We start from the raw sequence: 18,938 nt of genomic DNA, 5'->3' as shown, positions 1-18,938 counted from the left end.
ACTGTTGATGAAAATGATCCAGGTTTCAGGTGTTTTCCTTCTGTCTGCCTCAAATCAAGATCAGCATAATTAATCTGTCCTTTAATTATACTTTTAATCGCTTTTAATTTTAATACTGAATTAACACGACTCAAAAAACGATCTAGCTAAACAGTAAATTTGCAGTCTCAATTATCACAGGGTGGTACTAAGTGAAGGGTTGTTGAATTTGATTTATGAAATCCCCTGAGTGGAAAAGTTTGATGCGGGAAAGAATGAGCAATCCCACTCTCGGTGGAAATGGTAGCCGAGGAGCCACTGAGCAAAATCTGAGAGCTCGAGTTAAGACAAAGAGGAGAGAAAATGGTTCGACAGGGAAAATGTGTGAAGTGGGAGAAAGGCAGAAGGCGAGAAAAGAAGAGACAGACTGAACAGATGAGCAGAGGGTCTAGTTGGCTAACAGATGAGCCAAGCAGAAGTCACAGATCACTAGTGTATATCCATCAGAGCTCTCATAGCTAACTAATTCCTCCAATCAGATGGATCCGTGTAAATATGTCAAATGGGGGACGGGAAATTGCCAGTGTGGTTTATTGACTGTGATAAAATCTGAAAAGCACCGCTGAACATAATTACATACTTGTCAGAGCCATAAAAATTAGCTTTATTATCAATGGGATGGTTTTGTACAACTTCATTTGGGGGCGATGCCTTCCAGATGGGGAGCACAGAGAGCTTTTTTACACTCCTCTTCTCTTCTCTTCTCTGCATCTGGCTCTGTCATTAACAGCATGATGGTCTTTTCTCTCTCACACTCCCTCTGTCTACCTCTCTCTCTCTTTCTCTGTGACTGCCATTGCACACAGCCAGTCACACACTCCTGCACACACACACACACACACACACACACACACGGCAGAAACATTTGTGATAAGATGCACTCGGGGAAATGCATGCGCGCATCTAGAGAATGGACACAGATGTGTATGCAAATCCTCACACAAATCAAACTGCATGCGGTGTGATATATGTCCATGTTGTGTACCTGCACATGTATGAAAACACTGTGGGCGCCGCGTCGCCCATTTTAGCACACACGGTACGTGCAGCTGAGCTCTCCATCACTTAAATATTCAGCTAAATGCTGATGTTGAACTCCAGCTCTCGCCACATACTGATAACACATTTGGGTGACTCTTCCAGCTGGGCCTCAGTAGTGCTCTGCTCCTCTCCTGCACAGATAGCAGCTTTCACTGAATCCGCAGAGACAAAGCAGCCTCAAGTTTCCTCTATTATACCCATTTAAAGCCACTCGACTGTGAGAAGAGTTTTAATGCAGTGCCACTTAGAGGGGAGAAAAACAGCCTTAAAAAGGTGCATTTGTTCACCAATTCATACAGGTTCACTTTTCAGTCCCTGTGTGGATGGCCTTTAAAGGAGCAATGTTTTCATATAAATGAATGTCCAGTCTGCTTTTTTTTTTTATGTAGCTACACAAAAAAGAAAACTCTTTGTATCAGGTGAAAAGATTCCTCGAATTTACAAACGCATTATAGAACGATAAGATCTGCAGAGCAAGCTTGCAGGACAAGCTGAATCAAAGTATCGTGGTTCTCTATAACATGGATTCATCATGATTAAACACCGTACGCAACAAGACTACTTTGCTTTGGTAGCTTTAGCATGAGTTTCAGAGTCAAAAAAGAAGGCATTAACCTTCTTTTGGACTGTGCAGTGTGCTTTGATGCAAAAAAAACAAAATCAACAAAAATTCTGTATCAAGCACCACAAACAGGACCCACACAGAACTCTTGAAACATAACCACAGCTGTAATTGTGAAACAAGGTTTTTTCTTCCCCATCTAGCATCCTACTGATTGCAGAAAACCTGGGTTTTCAAGGCCTTTGACTATAATGAATCAATAAATAAATAACACCTATATTCCACGTGTCTTTAAACTCTACATGAGTTACTAAGCATCTCGATCAGACCGTTTCTCCCCATCAGAATAACAGCGTGGGTCCCCTCCTCCGCCCTCTCCATCTCTCATTACACCCAACGCTACAAGACCCCACCACAGAAAAATCTATAGCCATCGATCCCTACGCCCAGCCGCGGTCGCCACAATTATTCTTGAGGAGGAAACGTTGGCGATAAATTACATGTGCGCTTTTCATCTGTTGTTCTGCGGGGTGGAGCACTCCCAGGACCAGGGTGGGGATGGTGAGGTGGGGTAGTTAAAAAAAAAAAAAAAAAGTGACAGGTTGCTATCAACATTGTACATCTGACTGCTAAAAGCAACATAGACCTTTCAGTCACCTTGTAACCTTGAATTGACTGCAAGCATGCATGACTCGGGTTAACCTTTGCCTTTAATAGGTACACTAATGACTCTTATAACTTCAAAAAAAAATTCACCTTAAAAACATATCTGTATCCTTTACCAATTTAAACTTTGGATCTAGCCTGAATTCATTTGAGACTGTGAACCCTGACCTCATACATCAGTCCTGAAGGCCAGATATACAAAGCTGCAAACAAATGCAATTCAAGTCACAGATCACGAACAGCTATGCAACTGAGTGTGCGCAAAATCCACACACTAAAATGTCCTAAAAACACAGCTCCCGCTAATACATTTGCACTCAGAGCCCTTAAACTTTTTGGGGGGCTATTTGAAAATAGCTATCACTTCGTCTCCTTTGTTCCCATGGTACACCTCAACTCTCCGCCCTTTACTGGAATTAAATACGCCTTATTGCGAGACAATAAAAGAACTTTGAAGTCAAAATATACAACCCTTCTTTGCATGTGTGTGCGGATACATATATATGTGTGCGCCTGTGTGCGTTTTAAATAACCCCGGAGGAGTCTGCATGCAGCTATAATTGCCTCCCTCATTAGTTATGTTTTAGCAGGAGCGGATGGGAGGGCAATTAATTTTACCGCTTAATTTTTGACACGGAATCCGCTGTTGTATTGATGTGCTCGCCATTTTGGGTCTCATTTTTCAGGGAAATTAATTGACAAAGTGTGAAGATTTATCAGCATATCGCCAGATTAAGCGACAAACTGAAGCAATGAGGAAATCAATTGTGGCCCTGTCGCTGTGTCCAGACCTCCTCTATGCACTCCACCACCACCACCACAATGCCCAAGAGCCTGGGAAAAACTGGGTGGGTCGGATTCAGTCCACTTATTTATTTTTTTGAGCCGCTCATTCATCAGCCGTTACAAATGACCCTGGCGGCTGTCGACCACTAGATCCCCCATCCACGCCCTCTACCCCCCTCCCTCGGACTGGTCTGTGAGCAGAGAATGATTAACATAAAAAACACACAAATCAGAGAGCAACAGTGAATCCCATTAGAGGCAGGAGAAGGAGCGCAGAGATTTTAACTTTTTTTAAGCTGTCCTTTTAGGGAGCGGGGCTCAGCATGTCACAATCAGCAACTCTATCCATGGGATCCCACTAACTTGATTTTGGTCATCTAGACGTTGCGTTTTCAGTGGGAGAAACCTCACCTGACTGCAGGTTTCCCCAACCTTATAAACAATATATTTGAATAACGGCCAAAATTAGCACCACTGACTAACAATGGTCCATGAAGTCAGTTTCAGGATCATTAATATGCACATTTTCATGACCAATTATCAGTGGCCATGAGTAACAAGTCTTTCCCTTTTCTCGTATCCATGGGATGACTATTATCTATCAAGCAAATGTTAACGGCTGATATCTTAGAAAAGAAAGCAGTCAGATAAATGATGTACAGGAGGGAAAGGAAGAGTAAGAAGAACAAAAGGAAAAAAATATCGTAGGCGAGTTAAGTACCCATCAACTGACTCATTAGAACCATTGATGACTTTCATGCCAATCACAGTTACAAGTTTGCAAGTAGTTAAAGCAAACCCTCATTAATAAGTATTTATTTCTTGTAGTCAGTAGAATGTTTTCACATTAAATCAAGGATATGAGGTTACTGAAGCTGTTGGGAAAACAGTAGGAAAGGTGAAGCTGGTGGTGCAGAGCTGGTGAGTGTGAATGTTTCTATTTTGAAGCATGTGTCTGAAAAACAAGTACTGTAAGATTTAGACTGACTCTGAGACGACCAATGAAGTTTATAGAATAGAATAGAATAGAATTCAACTTTATTGTCATTGCACATGCACAGGTACAGGGCAACGAAATGCAGTTTGCATCCATCCAGAAGTGCTTTAGTGATATAGATATATTACAATATATATTAGCAATAATATAGATATGTGAGTATATTACAGAAATGGGTCTATTATGGTATGTTATAATGTACACGGTATGAAGTATGTTGTGAATATTCTATAACTATAAGTATGTACAGGCTGTAGTGAGTACAAGCTATGTACAGGATATGAACAGGATATAAATATGAAAAACTATACAGAATATGAAATAAATAACTTTACAGAATCTGGGATATACAGCTATACAGAAATGGGAACTATGCAAGTTGTAAACAGTTGTAGGATTAAAGATTATCGAATGTACAGAATGATTATTTACACAGAGCTATACAGTAGTGCAGTTAAGATAAGTGAGGGTGTAGATAGTTTCTACAGAGGCTATATAAAGCTTTATGTTGAAACTCCAGCCACTTCTCTCTGAGACAGACACAGTGGGCAAAGGCAGTAAACGCAGGCTGAGTGTGAGAAAAAGTTTTTCTGGGGTTAAAATTTGTCATATTTAGTGTAAACTTTGCTGTAGGCTGAGAGAACTCATCCCCCTCTCTGTCCCTAATACCTCCAGAATGCAGGGGTGTGTCTAAAGGTGGTCATTGGGTGTCCACCTCTGAAATTAAGCTTTAGTTACTAAATGTCGAGCAGATTTCAATTGTTAAAATGAAATATACATCTACTAATAAACTATGCTATATTATTATAGTTTAAGATATGCAAAGAAACAACTTTTCCCCCCATGTATCAAATGTTAAACTGAAAACTTGATCGGTCACAGATGCTCTGCTGTTCATCTTATGTCACTCTATTGTACCTTTATGTACCACTGAACATTATATTGGCACATGAAATGCTAACACTCATAAAATAGGGCATAAAATATTTTGTAGCTTCTGAAAAAAGTGGTTAAAAAAAATCACCACAAAGCAATATTGAAGTCCAAAATAAGTTAAATAAAAGCAGGATTCTCATTTCAAACCAAGAAACAACAAGTGACAACTGTTGCTAGCACATTTCAACAGTTGGAGCTAGCTAGCAAATAAAGAAGTACCGTCACCTAATTTTGGTTTCTTGTATTATAAGTGTAATAAGGAAATATACAACACTAACTGTCTCACATCCAGTAAAAAATAGTAACTGTTTACACTGATTAGAGATAACTATCAACAGGTAGTCACTACTGCTGCTTTAATGAGTAATATCTAAATGAGGACTGCCGCAGAGTGACTCTTGGTGTGCTGAATTATTGAAAATCCATTTTCAAAAGAGTTCCCTGAAGTTCGGAGAGTGGTAATTCTCTGGTCCTGGTCAGTGTTTAAGAAAACATGCTATTGCTAATCCTAAACTTGTCCTGCTATGCCAAATTATATCTTTTCAGAGGAAGGTTTCAGCATTACTCAAGAATATACATGTTGTTGTCTTTGCATGCCGTTTGATTCCTCAGCCTATGCCCATCCTGCCCATAGTGTTCCAATTTGATGCTCTAACTGCTGTTTTGAGCAATTAGGAATCTTATTTTAAGTGTTATAAACCAATCAAACACACCTGACATAAACCTAGTCAATCAGAACTTGTAACTGTGATGACGTTCTCAATGTAGGGATGCTTTGGTTTCTCTTTCCTCGCGTTGTGACGTTTAATTTTACACTTTTACAACTAATGAGCTACGTATCATTACACTCTGCTCCAGTGCAAACACAGCAGTTAGTCATCGTCCTGCGAGCCTCTACATAACCCAGATGCATGTACTCTAACTCGCACGCCCTCCATTACTGACTGCTCTGTTCCCTGGGCAGATTAGTTCAACTTTTAAATCTCCTACTTATTTTATTAGTATTGCATCTTAGCCCTGTGAAGGAGACGATTTATAACTTTTAAACAGATCACACATATGCAGATAATATTTCAGTGTGTCAGGTTGGCTGCTGGAATGTGATTGCAATGATTGTAAAGCTGTAGCTAGCCGCCCTAACCCAGCACCAATTATAACTGGCAAAGGAGTGTCGGAGGTCACAGCAGAGCAAATTGTGTTAGCTTTTTTTGGGGCGTCGCTAATCAAGTCAGGTCTTGCTGCTGACTAAAATGAGGTTGTTTCAGGTTCAATCTTAATTCTCCTACTTTTATATTTCTTTTTTGGTCACCCGTGATCTTTCAAGTTCCTATATTCAATCACCCCCCCCCCCCCCTCAATCGCTCAACTCGCTCTCAAGTCTGTGTTTCCCCCTACCAAATTCACACAAACACACACACACACCACAGCATACCATCCCACACCTCTTCAAATGACAGCTAAGTGACAGCGTGACGCCAGCCACTTGATGGGGAATGATGAGAGCTGGAAACAAATGAAAATAAAACATCTAATTATGTCAGAGGCGCCTTGACGTTACATCACTGTTAAAACACATTTAAAATAACATTCAGCAAGCCTCGCACTGACACACATAGAAACCCGCGCACACAGCAGGCACCCGTGACGGATGGAGGGCTCTCCTGCAAGCACTCAGTCAGGCTGTCAGGCCACTGGCTGCTGCTGCTTCTGTCATTGACTTAAAAGGGCATCAAGGAGCCATGTGTGGGACATTACTGAGGCCGAGGGGAAACTGCTGGGCTGCGGCATAAAGACACTTTCAAAGAAACTGACTTGGGCTCCTATCGAGGGGCTCTTATTCAAGACAATATCCTCCCACTGCACCATCTGTCCATCCAAAGTTTTTAGCAAGTTAAAGAAGAAAACCACACAATTCAAAGCAGTCCTAAAGTATTCTTTACTGTATGTACAGAAATGAAATGGAAGGATGGAATCAGAGGGGAAATGCACAATTAAAGTAATCATTCATCTCAGTGCAAAGACTCACTGGCTGGTTTCATCGCTTCTAATCAAGCGATTCACTTTGTAGTGGAATAAGAAAGCAGCTAAATTACTGATTATTGATTGGTTATTGGTTAGTTATAAAAAGTAGTTTCCAGGTGAGGTTAGAAAAGATCTTCTGAATTGCCAGTTGAATCAGTGTTGTATCCAAAAGCTGTCGATAAATAACAGATTTTTAAAGAAATGGGAACCTTCTAATTCCTAATGCTTCGCTTTTTGGATCAAAGGTTGGATACCTATATGAAAGGACAGAGAATCATAAGTGGGTTTTTCCTGCTTTTTATTTTTCTGAGGCAGCTGCAGCTCAGGCAGTAAAGCAGGTTTTCCACTAATCGGAAGGTCAGGGTTTGATCCAATTATCGAAGAAAAAAAGCCTGTGGTGTAAAGAGCTTTCAGCGGTCAATAAGACAAGAAAAGTGCTACATAAATGTAGTCCATTTTGCATCACTGAAAAAAAACCCATACACACAGGATTGGTGTAAAGCAAGGGAAAAAAAACAAAAATACTCTCGACGATCAGATGGACTTGATGAACACACACTCATTGACCAGCTGGATTTGAGGAAGACACACTTGGCGACCAGATGGATTTTTGGGGAAATACACATGACAACCAGTTGGATTTGAGAACTACACACATTCGAGCATCCAAGTCTGGAGGATGGCACAAAACAAAACAAACACAAAAATTCAAACATCCCTGTGCTGTTTTGCTCGTCCCTTTGGCTATTAATTGGCCGATACAATATCATATAACAGTGACAGTCCTATCGGGTTCAGAAGGTGTGTTTAACCATCTAGCAAGTGTCTGCAAGAGCGCCAAGAACTAGTTCTCGACTTTCCCTGGATGTTGAAAATCAGTACAGATGGACAAGCTGAGGCTATTACCGGCCAAAAACTTGCATATATTTATTCCAAACAAAGCTGTGAAGATTCATAATTAATGTGAGAATTTCACAGTTCACATAAACTTCATTTTGTTGAATAGCAGATAGCAGCTATAGAGGAATGAAAAAGTACATTTTGTCTGATCCAACCATAGCCTTTCTTGATAAATAACCCTTTGTCCCAGACTCATAAAAGCACTGATTGCCTGTATATACATATAAAAAAAAAAGCTAATCCCATGAATTTTGCACTTCAGAGTGTGTCAGTCAGTGTGTTTATGGAGGAGCAGCAGCAGTAATGGTTCACAGTGGAGGTTGCTAACTCTGTCTTACCCGTGTGCGTCCTGTAGTGGTCCTTCATGGCTGACAGGTTGAGGAAGGCGTAGTGGCAGGATGGCCAGGCACACTTATATGGTTTCTCTCCACTGTGCAGTTTCATGTGGTTGTTGAGGGCCCATTTTTCGCTGAAGGAGCGCTCGCACAACTCACATTCAAACTTCCTGCAAGAGAATAAGATGGGGCAGGTAGGAACGAAGAGGAGGAGAAGGAGGGGGTGAGGGGGAGAAACAAAGGGTTATTTACTGATCCCGAAGCTGACGCAAAACGCTAGAAAAATCCACCCTGTGAGAGAGGAAATGGAGGTTGCTGGGTAGTTGCACTCACAACCACGGACCAGAGGGCCATATGATTGTACGCTGTACATCTACGCCCACACTCGTGCACACACACACACTCAACGCACACAGAATGCAGCTGGCTGCTGGTGTGTCATGTCTGTATAAGCAGGCATTGATTTTTCTGTCCTGGCCTGCCACCTCCACCATTTATTCTCTGCTTTGCACCAGGGCCCAAAGGACTAGAGAAATTCTGTTACAGTCCACACACACATACACACACACACACACACACACACACACACACCCTGTAGGGCCAGTGGGGAGAATAGAGTTCACCTGTCCAGTGTCCCTGACCACTTAGCCAGGGCTAAATGAACAGTTAGCAACATTTTACCTCCCGCTTCATTCTCTCGAGGCCCTTGTATTAGAGCTTCCCTCCACCCAAACTAATCGTCTTTTTTTGTTTTGCTTTGTTTTTAACTAACCGCTCACATCATCAACATCAGCGCTCTCACCTAGCTTTAGATTATCAGTATCAATCCAATGAATGTAAAGCACGATGTAGCGTTTGTTGAGGTATTTTGTTATAAAAGCCCCCGTTATGCGAATCAGGGCAAAACTGTGAATATGCATGTCATTCTGTCTTCGCTCTGGACATCTGTCTATTTTCGCACCCACGCCTACGACCGACAAAAGCTGCATGTTCGCTCTGTCTTTTTAAAAATATATATTTATTTTTTTTAATTCAGTGTGTAGGATGTTTGCACCTATAGTCATCTGCTGTGTTATTAAGCTTCACGAATAAAACACAAAGAACTAAGGGGGAAAAAAAACAATAGAAAAAGCGCGCGCTTGAATTAATCTTTACCCCCGCGCTATAATTTAGCTGCAGAATGACTAATGTGCGAGTCATAAACAAATGAAGTCGGGTTTTGGGGAGCATTCGTCTTGCAGCGAGGGCCATGTTATTTTAGGGAGGGCGGCTGTCTTTAAGTCCTGATTGTGTCGCTTAATCCCCGTGGTATCTGTTTCATAGCGAGCAGCATGACACTCACCTGAACAAATAATGACTCCGAGCAGCATGTAGCATGTGTCTGAATCAATAATTCAAACTCATACATCTTCCTTACTGGAAAGGGGGTTGTTGTTGGTGGTGGTGGGGGGCAAAGGAGAAAGAAAAGGAGGCAGGGAAAAAGGAGAAAGGAGGGAATTAAAGCTGGGGTGGTGGAGGAGAGGAGAGAAGGGAATGGTGTTGGGGGGGGTCCTGGCTTCCGCATCAATCTATATGTTCCATAAAGATGAGTCAAAATGTGATATGGGTGTCAACCTGCACCGGTTCAGACTAACCTCACGTTACCAGACAGGATGGAGGAGATTTAAAATGGCACCTTCATCACCTGGCTGTAAGTGCAAGTGCATTTATAAATAGTTCCATTTTCCTCTTGTTCTCATCAACGGACTTGGCAGGTATTTTATTTGATCAACAGATGGATGTCTGCATCTGCATTTCCTTCCCTTTCCTTCCTCTCTGCGGTATTTATAGAACAGCTCGTCGCCTGTGCCACCACGGGAGAGGTAAATAAGATGAGTGAAGAGATGCTATCTTTTATTGTAAGCATTATGCACAACACTCCTGCTTTATGAGCTAAACGGGCCATTGTTTATCACAGGGCGTAATCGCAAAGTCAGGCAGGCAGGCAGGCCTTTACGTGGGAACGAGGCATGCTGGGATGGAGGTAAAAAGAGAGAAAAGGAAGAGGAGAGGAGAGAAGATGGAGGAGTCAGTGCTGGCAGAGTTGACTATCAGTGGGGGGTTTGTAAGGATGAGAGGAGGGTTTGCGTCTGTTTTTATGGGATCAGATGGAGCGCTTTGATCTTGTCCCCGCATGTCAGATCCCGTCACGATCCACCGTCTCGCCCATACATATGCATACTGCCTCTAAACAGCTAGGCACCATGCAAAAGAACCACGGTGAAGGGAAGAGAGAGAGAGACAGAGAAGCGGTTTGGTGAATGGGTTTGTGTATGCATGCGTGCGAAAGAGCAGGGAAGGCGAATATGGGGAGAAAGAAGAAAGGCAAAGATGGAGGTTTGGAAATGAAAAATATTTGGAAACTTTTTATAGGAGAGGAAAGAAACTAAACAAATATGTGCCAATTCAGTGTCAACAAAACCCAACAGAGTTCTCAAACTATTTTAAGAAGGACTTATTGGGCAGGGATTGTGTGGCTTCAGGAAATGACCTGTTTTGCTTTCAAACCTCCACGTTTATCACTCCTTAACGGGGACCCTTCATGCTCACTTCCTACTCCATTTTTTTTTTATTCTTGTACTTTGAAAGAGCAGCTTTATGTGATTAATGGTTCAAAATAATCCTTTTTTCTCTCATACCAGACCTCAGTTCATCAACTACGCAACATAAATTATTTTTGCTGCTCTTGCTTTAAGGCTACTTTCTTCTGATTGGCTACCTTTTGCAAATGGAAGGTTTGAACAGGTGGGTGGAGCTTCTCTGATGACAGCCAGAACTGTACACCTAAAGCGACTGCATTAAGGATATGCGCTCTCAGTGCCCTTGACTCATGAGGATAACGCACATATACACTGACCACTCTAACAATGTAATATCGTATAAGTCAGAAATGAAAGAAAATAACCTAAATGTAGGACGGGCACAGTGATGACATTTTTTGCAGAATACTGTCTCACAAATAATTACAATAAAGTAAAATAAAAATAAAAATTAAATTAATTAGATTCTGCTTCTGCTACCAAAAATCGGGGTTAGACAGAGTTTTACACATAGATCCTCCTTGTATTTGACATAAAATCAAATACACTGAGCTACCTGCTGTTACGACCCCTCATGACAAAGGAGCAGACAAAAGTAGTTGCACTGGAACTGCTAACACTTTCAAATAAAGTTCACCTTCATGGTCTTTTCGCGCTACTTCAACTAAAATCCAAAACTGTCCCACACTCAAGCTGTGAACTCCAAAAATCCATTTGGACTGGAATCTTCCAGTACTTAGCTGGTTCACTAGTTCACTAGTGTGTCCTTGTGTGCAGAGGAGCACATGCAAAAAAATCTCAATACAAAGCAAACAAGTGGACAAAACCAGCCTGACGAGAAATGACAAAAACATGTCGCAGCATATTTGTTTTCCTCTTAGCTCAGGCTCATAATTTTACCATTTATTTTGTCAAGAATTCAGCTGACATTCTTATGTAAACAAAAACACATAGAAGCACAACACGCAACTCCGAGGCCAGAAGGAATTATCATTTTTGTCAGCGTATGTGCGCAAGTAGGGCAATCGTGGCTCAAGAGTTGGGAGGTCGCCTTGTAATCGGAAGGTTGCCGGTTCGAGCCTCGGCTTGGACAGTCTCGGTCGTTGTGTCCTTGGGCAAGACACTTCACCCGTTGCCTACTGGTGGTGGTCAGAGGGCCCGGTGGCGCCAGTGTCCGGCAGCCTCGCCTCTGTCAGTGCGCCCCAGGGTGGCTGTGGCTACAATGTAGCTTGCCATCACCAGTGTGTGAATGTGAGTGTGAATGGGTGGATGACTGGATATGTAAAGCGCTTTGGGGTCCTTAGGGACTAGTAAAGCGCTATATAAATACAGGCCATTTACCATATAATCATTTACCATCTATCTGAGCTCATGTAAAGGTTTGTGATTGTGCCACTTGTGTTTCCAATCTATGTTAACTACTCATCAGGTATATTAATGTATAGATTATATTTGTTCAGTTCTAATCTTAGTGGCAAATATGTATTAAAGTCATCTTTGGATCAAAATAGGCTTGGTCCTCTTTATTCACTTACACTAAATTAATGATTATTCACTTAATCACTTGGAAGAGAATTAAATATCTATATCTATATCTACATAGATGAATAGGGTACAGCTTTCATTTTTACATATGACGTTCACAACGAGGTGTGTTTTCGAGAGGTTAAATGACTTGGATTTATTGGCTTATGCTTTGTTCTTAGCACCGCTTCACAGATCTCAAGTATTTCCCCCCGAAAAATAAAAAAAGATGCTGATCCACTTCTTGGTACAATCTCTTCTTTCTGTTCTGGTATGTTATTTGTTGTATATCTGTCGTTTAGCGTGGCGTTACTCATCCAGACTACATCTAGGAAACGTGGAGGGAGCAGCTGTGATTGGCACATGCAGGCACGGGATCGGGAGCTGATTTAGGGGGTGTTTGATTTGGATTTTCTTTTTGCTTTGCTTTCTGTTGGCTGAGCATGCATTCTCAATATCTTTCAATTGCACTCAATTATGGGAAGCCAAAATCATGTCTAAAAACTGCATTACAATTTCCAGCATTTAAAAAAAAAGGTTTGTTAGTAGATAACAAGTATTCTTGAATCTGAAAAACAATTTGGCACTCTATATGTTTGGTCTTCTTGGGTTTAAATTACCACATACAGAAAAGGATAAAGCCAACAGATGACTGTTTTAACTGTGAAAATACATTCAAATATAAAAAGAGACAGAGACAGAGAAACCCATTAGTTAATTTTTTCCCTTCTTGTTTTGCATGTTTTATTTTCATATTACTGTCAAGCACTGATTAGCTAAGGCCACAGAAGGCAAAAATCCCATCTGTAATCTGAAGCAACTTCTACTTCTACTCGTTATATCACTGCCTTTCAGCCTCTTGCGTGTCTCCATCTCCTCCTCATGTTTTTCCTGCTCTCTTCCTTTTTCCCTTCTGATCACAAACCAACACGACATGATTGACACCATGTGTGGATTTATTCAGAGATGCAGGTGACTCTCCTCCCTCCTCATTCAGCAAACTGCATGCTACTGTGTCTATACTGTCACTGATTACCATATCTATACTGTAATGTGATCCTGCTGTCAGTTCAGCCATATAGAGCTACTGTCAGAACATCACAGGCCACACTGGCCTTAATTGAGACAGAAATCCCTCAGGAGGAGCCTCTATACCTCTTAACAGGCCCAGAAAGGAGGACCTGACTCATTACCATATACTCACTATCACCCCCTAGTGGTGAGGTGGTGCCATGTTTAGGGGTCCTCACAGAGGATGTGTTAGTATAAACAGTAATCATGTGCTGTTGATGTACACTGAATGACAGAGTGTTAAAAAAAGAGCACGATTTTAGTATGATTAAGACTAAAAGATGCAAAAAATAATTCTCTAACCAAGAAACAGACATTCTCTGATGTCAGAGGTAAGAGTGGCAGTGTCACCTCTGCTCCTCCTGACTACAAGTGCCCATCAAACTTATCTATTTATTTTTTAAATCAACTGTACTAATTATGTTGGCTGTTTTTTGTTTTTTTGGATGGCTAAAATTTCTCTGCCTGGTTTCCGTGCTGTGTTGGCCGGTCGCTGTAAGAGGAAATAATCTGTCGATGCTCTCACACTGTAACACAAAGACAGAAAGAGGGAGAGAGGCCGACTCTCGCCTCAAGCCAAACTGACACAAACAGACAACTTCAAAGTGAAGACTGTTGTTTATTTGGCGAAGGGAAAGAGGGGGGGGAGGGAAAAAAAGAGAGAAAATTTATCTGATATGCAACTGTCAGGAGAGCATTTTCACATGCAAAATAGCGAGTGAGTGAGAGAGATTACCTGGAGGGAGGAACATGACAGCATTCACTAGGGTCAGGATGGATCATCATCTTCAGCCCCCACCTCCTCCTCCTCCTCCATTGCCTCTCTCTTTCTCCCTCCATCGCTCTAACTTTATCTCGCTTGCTCTTTTCCCTCCCTCCATCCTTCCGTTTTTTCCTCTACCCCCCATCCCTTTTCTCTCTCATCCTGTTTTCAGACTCCATCACTCTGCACTTCGACAACCCGGCAGCTTAAATCCAGACTAAATTAGCTGAATGAAGATTAAATCATTTGGCCTTGAGCTCTCCAAGATATTGGGAGGAAGACTGAGTAAGCCTTAAATGGTGTCTGACTGGGTTCGGACCTATATATGTGTCTGAGGAGAAGCTATTCCTTCAATGGCAGTCAATTGAAACCTGATTAGAGAGGGGTGTTGGGTAAAAAATGGCTAAAAGATTAAATTCCTGGGACAACTGTTTCCTAAGTAAGGGCGCCGGCTTCGTTATTTTTCGTTTGCGCGCACTATGTTGACTGACGACAGGCTTGTTCCCGGGCTAAGATATTGAGCGGGGCAACATCATCGCTCACAGCGCTTAGGAGAAACGCTTCAGAGAATGCGCTGTAGTCAATGTGGTCTGTGGGTACTCAAATCAGCTTCCTAGATGGTGCTAGTTTAACCTACAAATGAACAAAGGCATCCATCCCTGGCCTGCTGCATGAAACAAAAAGGACAAACACTGCAGTGAGAAAAAAAAGAAGAAGAAAGAAATAAAGAAAAAGAAGAAGAGGAGACTCTCTTAGGAGTAGGTCTGCGCAGAAGGGCATTTTAAAGTGAAACAGCTACTGAGTTATATCACACTGAGACCAGCAGGAGTGTAAAGCCAGCATGTCACACAAAACAACAGCTAAAACCTCCATGAAGAGGCCACATGTGTCTGCAGAGCATTGTAGATGAATCTCCTCGGAGAGGAGTGCCGCTGCATATGACTGCAATATAAACAACGGCACACAACAGAGATGCAGCTGCTGATTTATGTTTACCTTCAATCCCGAGAGAAAGAGGAGGAGGAGAAGGCAAAGACGAAAAAAAAAAAAAGATAATGAAATAAATAATAAAAGACCAGGCCCATCAGATAAGCTCCTGTTTATCCCGCTGTAGGGCAAATACAAATTGTCAATTTAATGAACACGGTGGACGTGATGAAAGCGGGGTGAAGGAGCCTGCTGCCTGACAAACAATCAGGAAATGTTATCTTAATATTGTTGCGATGTTATTCAGACCATAACTTAGGGGATGGGGAGAGGCCATGACTACAACGAGGTGACATGGAGGGGAGAGGGAAGCAAGCGGAGGCGCAAAGGCCAGGTCCCTCTGTGGTGGCCGTGTTATTGCCTATTTTTATTATGAGCCATAGCTCAGTAGCCACAAACACACTTTTAAAACGCACAAAGGGTAAACGCGAGCATGCGCACAAACTTAAATTACAATTTATTTTGTTTTTGGGTAAAAGAATGCAACAACACAAAGCTTAATAAAATGAACAAAAATGCCCCCCCACCCGCATGTGTACGCACACACTGGCCTGACATCTTGCTTCCAGATGCAGTTAACTTAAAAGCTTAATAGGGTTTTTTTTTTTTCCAGACTATTAATCACAATGTTTCAAGCAAAAGAACTGCAAATCAAGCGCTCCGAAAAGCTTCCTGCTGAAATTAGCAGCCGCTGAAAAGTACTGAAAGTTTGATTTGTGTGACGCGGTTCGGTCAAAGGCCCCTTCCCAGCACCGCCACCCATCCTTTAAACGGCACTTTAAAAAGCGTCCAGATGCTTCGCAGCTCAAAGTTGTTTTTTCTTTTTTTTTGGCGAGTCCTGAATTTAAAGCGTTGCAATCTGAGCAGCCACCAAAATTAACTATTATCTCCATATTTATATATTGCCGGCACTAAATTGCGTCGGGAAGAATTACTATCAATATGAATATCTGCGACAATAACTCAGCCGCTGTGCTGAGGACAGGATACTCTTTATCAGGCTTCTGATAGGCCTTAAATACAGCACAAGGCAGCCATATCAGAGCTTTTTCTCTCTAATATCAGGCCGCATTAGCACCTCGTAAATCAAATTACACTCCTAGAATTTCATTAGGCTCACCTGCCAGCGCTGCTGTGCTGCAGAAATATTTATGTTTTTATGCTGCGATTGTGTTCTCTCAGGTACACAAAAGGGAAGCAGAGGGAGGGGCTGCGAGGGGAAAGAAATGGGTGATAAACCTAATTATCTTTTAAGAATACGGGGAAAATGTGTCATAAATTGTGGCAATCCTGAGGAGGGCTGGCGTTTTGGAAGCCTGTGGGGCTGAGAGTTGGGGGGACAAGCCTGCTCCACTGTTTACCATCTTTAACCGGGGCTAGACTCCCACAATCCAATTAGCAGCTTCCCCAAATTTGCTCTAAACAGAAATCAAACAGGATGATGTATGACGCCGATCAGCGGGCCCTCGACAACCAGCTAATCTGATAAAGCCCGAGCAAGACTGCTAATAGCGCAAATACTTGTTCAAACTGGATCCAAAACGTTATGATAGGAGTCTGTCTTTATTATTTAATTACCTCAAAAGAATTTCACATTTCCATTTGTTTATTTGCTGTTGTTGCTTGTTCGATTGCATTATCCAGATCATAAGAATCTCGGCTCAAATTTGCTGAATGCAAAAGCTCAGGCGGAGGAAGCAGGAGAGGAGTTGGCTGTGGGGAAGGAACGCTGATATTCCGTACTACTTTTTTCTTTCCCATCTGGAGCGGCCAGGATGGCGGAGTGTCTGGATATGGATTTTGATTAGACACAAAGGGAAATGACTGAGCCAGTGACCGTAACGACAGCCACTTAATAAAAGGTACAGTCTATACATCAAAGAGCATCTAGCTGTAAATCATTCGGCCTTGTAACGACTCGCATCCCCGTCCCATTACTGAGCCCTTAACGTGCCGCTCATATTTACTCTCCAGCCCCAATATAATTTTAGAATAATGAGCTTTGTCCCTTATCTAATTAACAGGCATAGGTTCATTCATTTTTTGGTTTTCTCTTCCCCGTCTTCCCACCTATTCCTTACTGAAATTAGGAAGCAGGGATATTTGCTTAACTCTCAAATATTTAGCAAATTTGCCCCGTGCCACGAAACGTGAAAGTTACACACAAATACGACTGATGTGACTGCGTTGCATGTTGTGCATAATTGCAGTATGTTGCAACTGGAGGGTGTTTATCTAGGATTGTGTGTGTGTGTGTGTGTGTGTGTGTGTGTGTGTGTGTGTGTGTGTGTGTGTGTGTGTGTGTAACGGGGGTAGAGGGGTGGGGGTTGTGCTCCAGTGGGCAGAAGTAAAAGACCAGGTCCATTCTCCCTCTTATTACTGGAATTGTAATTCAATGATCACCTTAGATCACATGCGTGCCATAAATCAGATAGGCTTGACAGAGGATGAAAAATTGTATTAATAATGTGAAACTTATTATACAGTCCCAAATGCTCCCTTGATAAATGACATTGTTTGGGCCTGACAATGATTGCATTTAAAACATTATTTCTGTTTTCTGCTGGTGTGTGCGCGCGCTGCTGGACACAGCAGCCGTGGCTTGCTGGGTGGGGAAGACAGAGGTGGGGTTCCCGAGCTTCATAAAATATTCAAGATGTTTCCCACCGTTCTCTCTTGAGTCAGTGGGCAGGCGATGGCCACGACAGTAAGGGTATAAAATCTGTGTGTATGTGTGTGTGTGCGTGTGTGGCCAGCAGAAGTGAAATGGCTGGTGGCTCACCGCAGCGCAAACACCCAAACTCCCAAACCACAGAAAGGAGCCGAGTACATCTTCAAGTCATAAAGCAGCATACTCCCACTATTATTACTACACACTGAAGTCGGATTTTAGCAAATGTGAGAAACTGCAGAAAGGAGCTGCGCCAGGCTAATCGTTCATGAACCACTCTTTTATTTTTCCCCTTTTTTCCAGAATAAGTGATTTCGGGGGAGTTTATTATTCTTCCTAACTCAATTTATACAAGGACGCTAATATAAGAAAAACAAGTCTAGACTTGATTTAAACTAGACTAGCTTGAGAGAGAGCCAACAAAGACATGAAACCCCTAAAAAAATAAAAAAATAAACAGCCAAATATGGCGTCTGCACTATTTCCTCCTTTCATTTCTGCATCATATCAGAACAAGCAGAACAAGCTGGACTGGACAGTGCAGGGTTTAATTACACGAATGCGATTTACACTCACTAACACTACGACTGCTCTGGATGGAGCACGTTCAGAGCTACAGCACAGTATTTTACTAACGCTATCTATTTGGACTTCTAAGTAAATAGGACTTAGTTGTTGGGAGGAACGCTGTGCAAAGACAAAGACTGAGGCCTAACCTGTTTGCCAGTGCAGCTAGAAAAAACAAATCAAAACCGACTGCACAAAAATGTCGCCCCCTTAAATGTGTTCTTACAAACTGTGTCCTTTGTGTTAAAGTATTACATGAGACCGGCCTTTGAGATTAATACTCAGTAGTTAGTACTGTAGTAGATGAAACACTGAATAAAAAAATCATCAAAAAATAACAATGATGAAAGTCAGAGTCTGGCATATGTGAGTGCCAAATGTTTGGGGGACATGTTGGAACTGTAACAGCTCACGTATACGGTTTAAATGAACATCCTGAGTCATTTCCATGTATGACAGCAGACTCGTTAGTCCAGATTAACACTACACAGC

The 18,938-nt window shown here is 42.0% G+C and overlaps 1 protein-coding gene across 1 annotated transcript in view; it reads right to left on the bottom strand.

Annotated features, from left to right (window-relative positions):
* znf407 (zinc finger protein 407) overlaps positions 1–18,938 on the bottom strand; it is a 165,372-nt gene that overhangs the window by 59,870 nt on the left and 86,564 nt on the right. Inside the window, exon 6 of the mRNA XM_080895504.1 lies at positions 8,288–8,454. Coding sequence (XP_080751630.1) covers positions 8,288–8,454 — 167 coding nt within the window. The remainder of the gene's footprint in view (positions 1–8,287; positions 8,455–18,938) is intronic.

This window comes from Rhamphochromis sp. 'chilingali' (genome assembly GCF_963969265.1).
Source record: "Rhamphochromis sp. 'chilingali' genome assembly, chromosome: 11".
NCBI lineage: Eukaryota > Metazoa > Chordata > Actinopteri > Cichliformes > Cichlidae > Rhamphochromis > Rhamphochromis sp. 'chilingali'.
The sequence above is the reverse complement of the archived record's forward strand: the minus strand, read 5'-3'. Positions and strand labels throughout refer to the sequence as shown.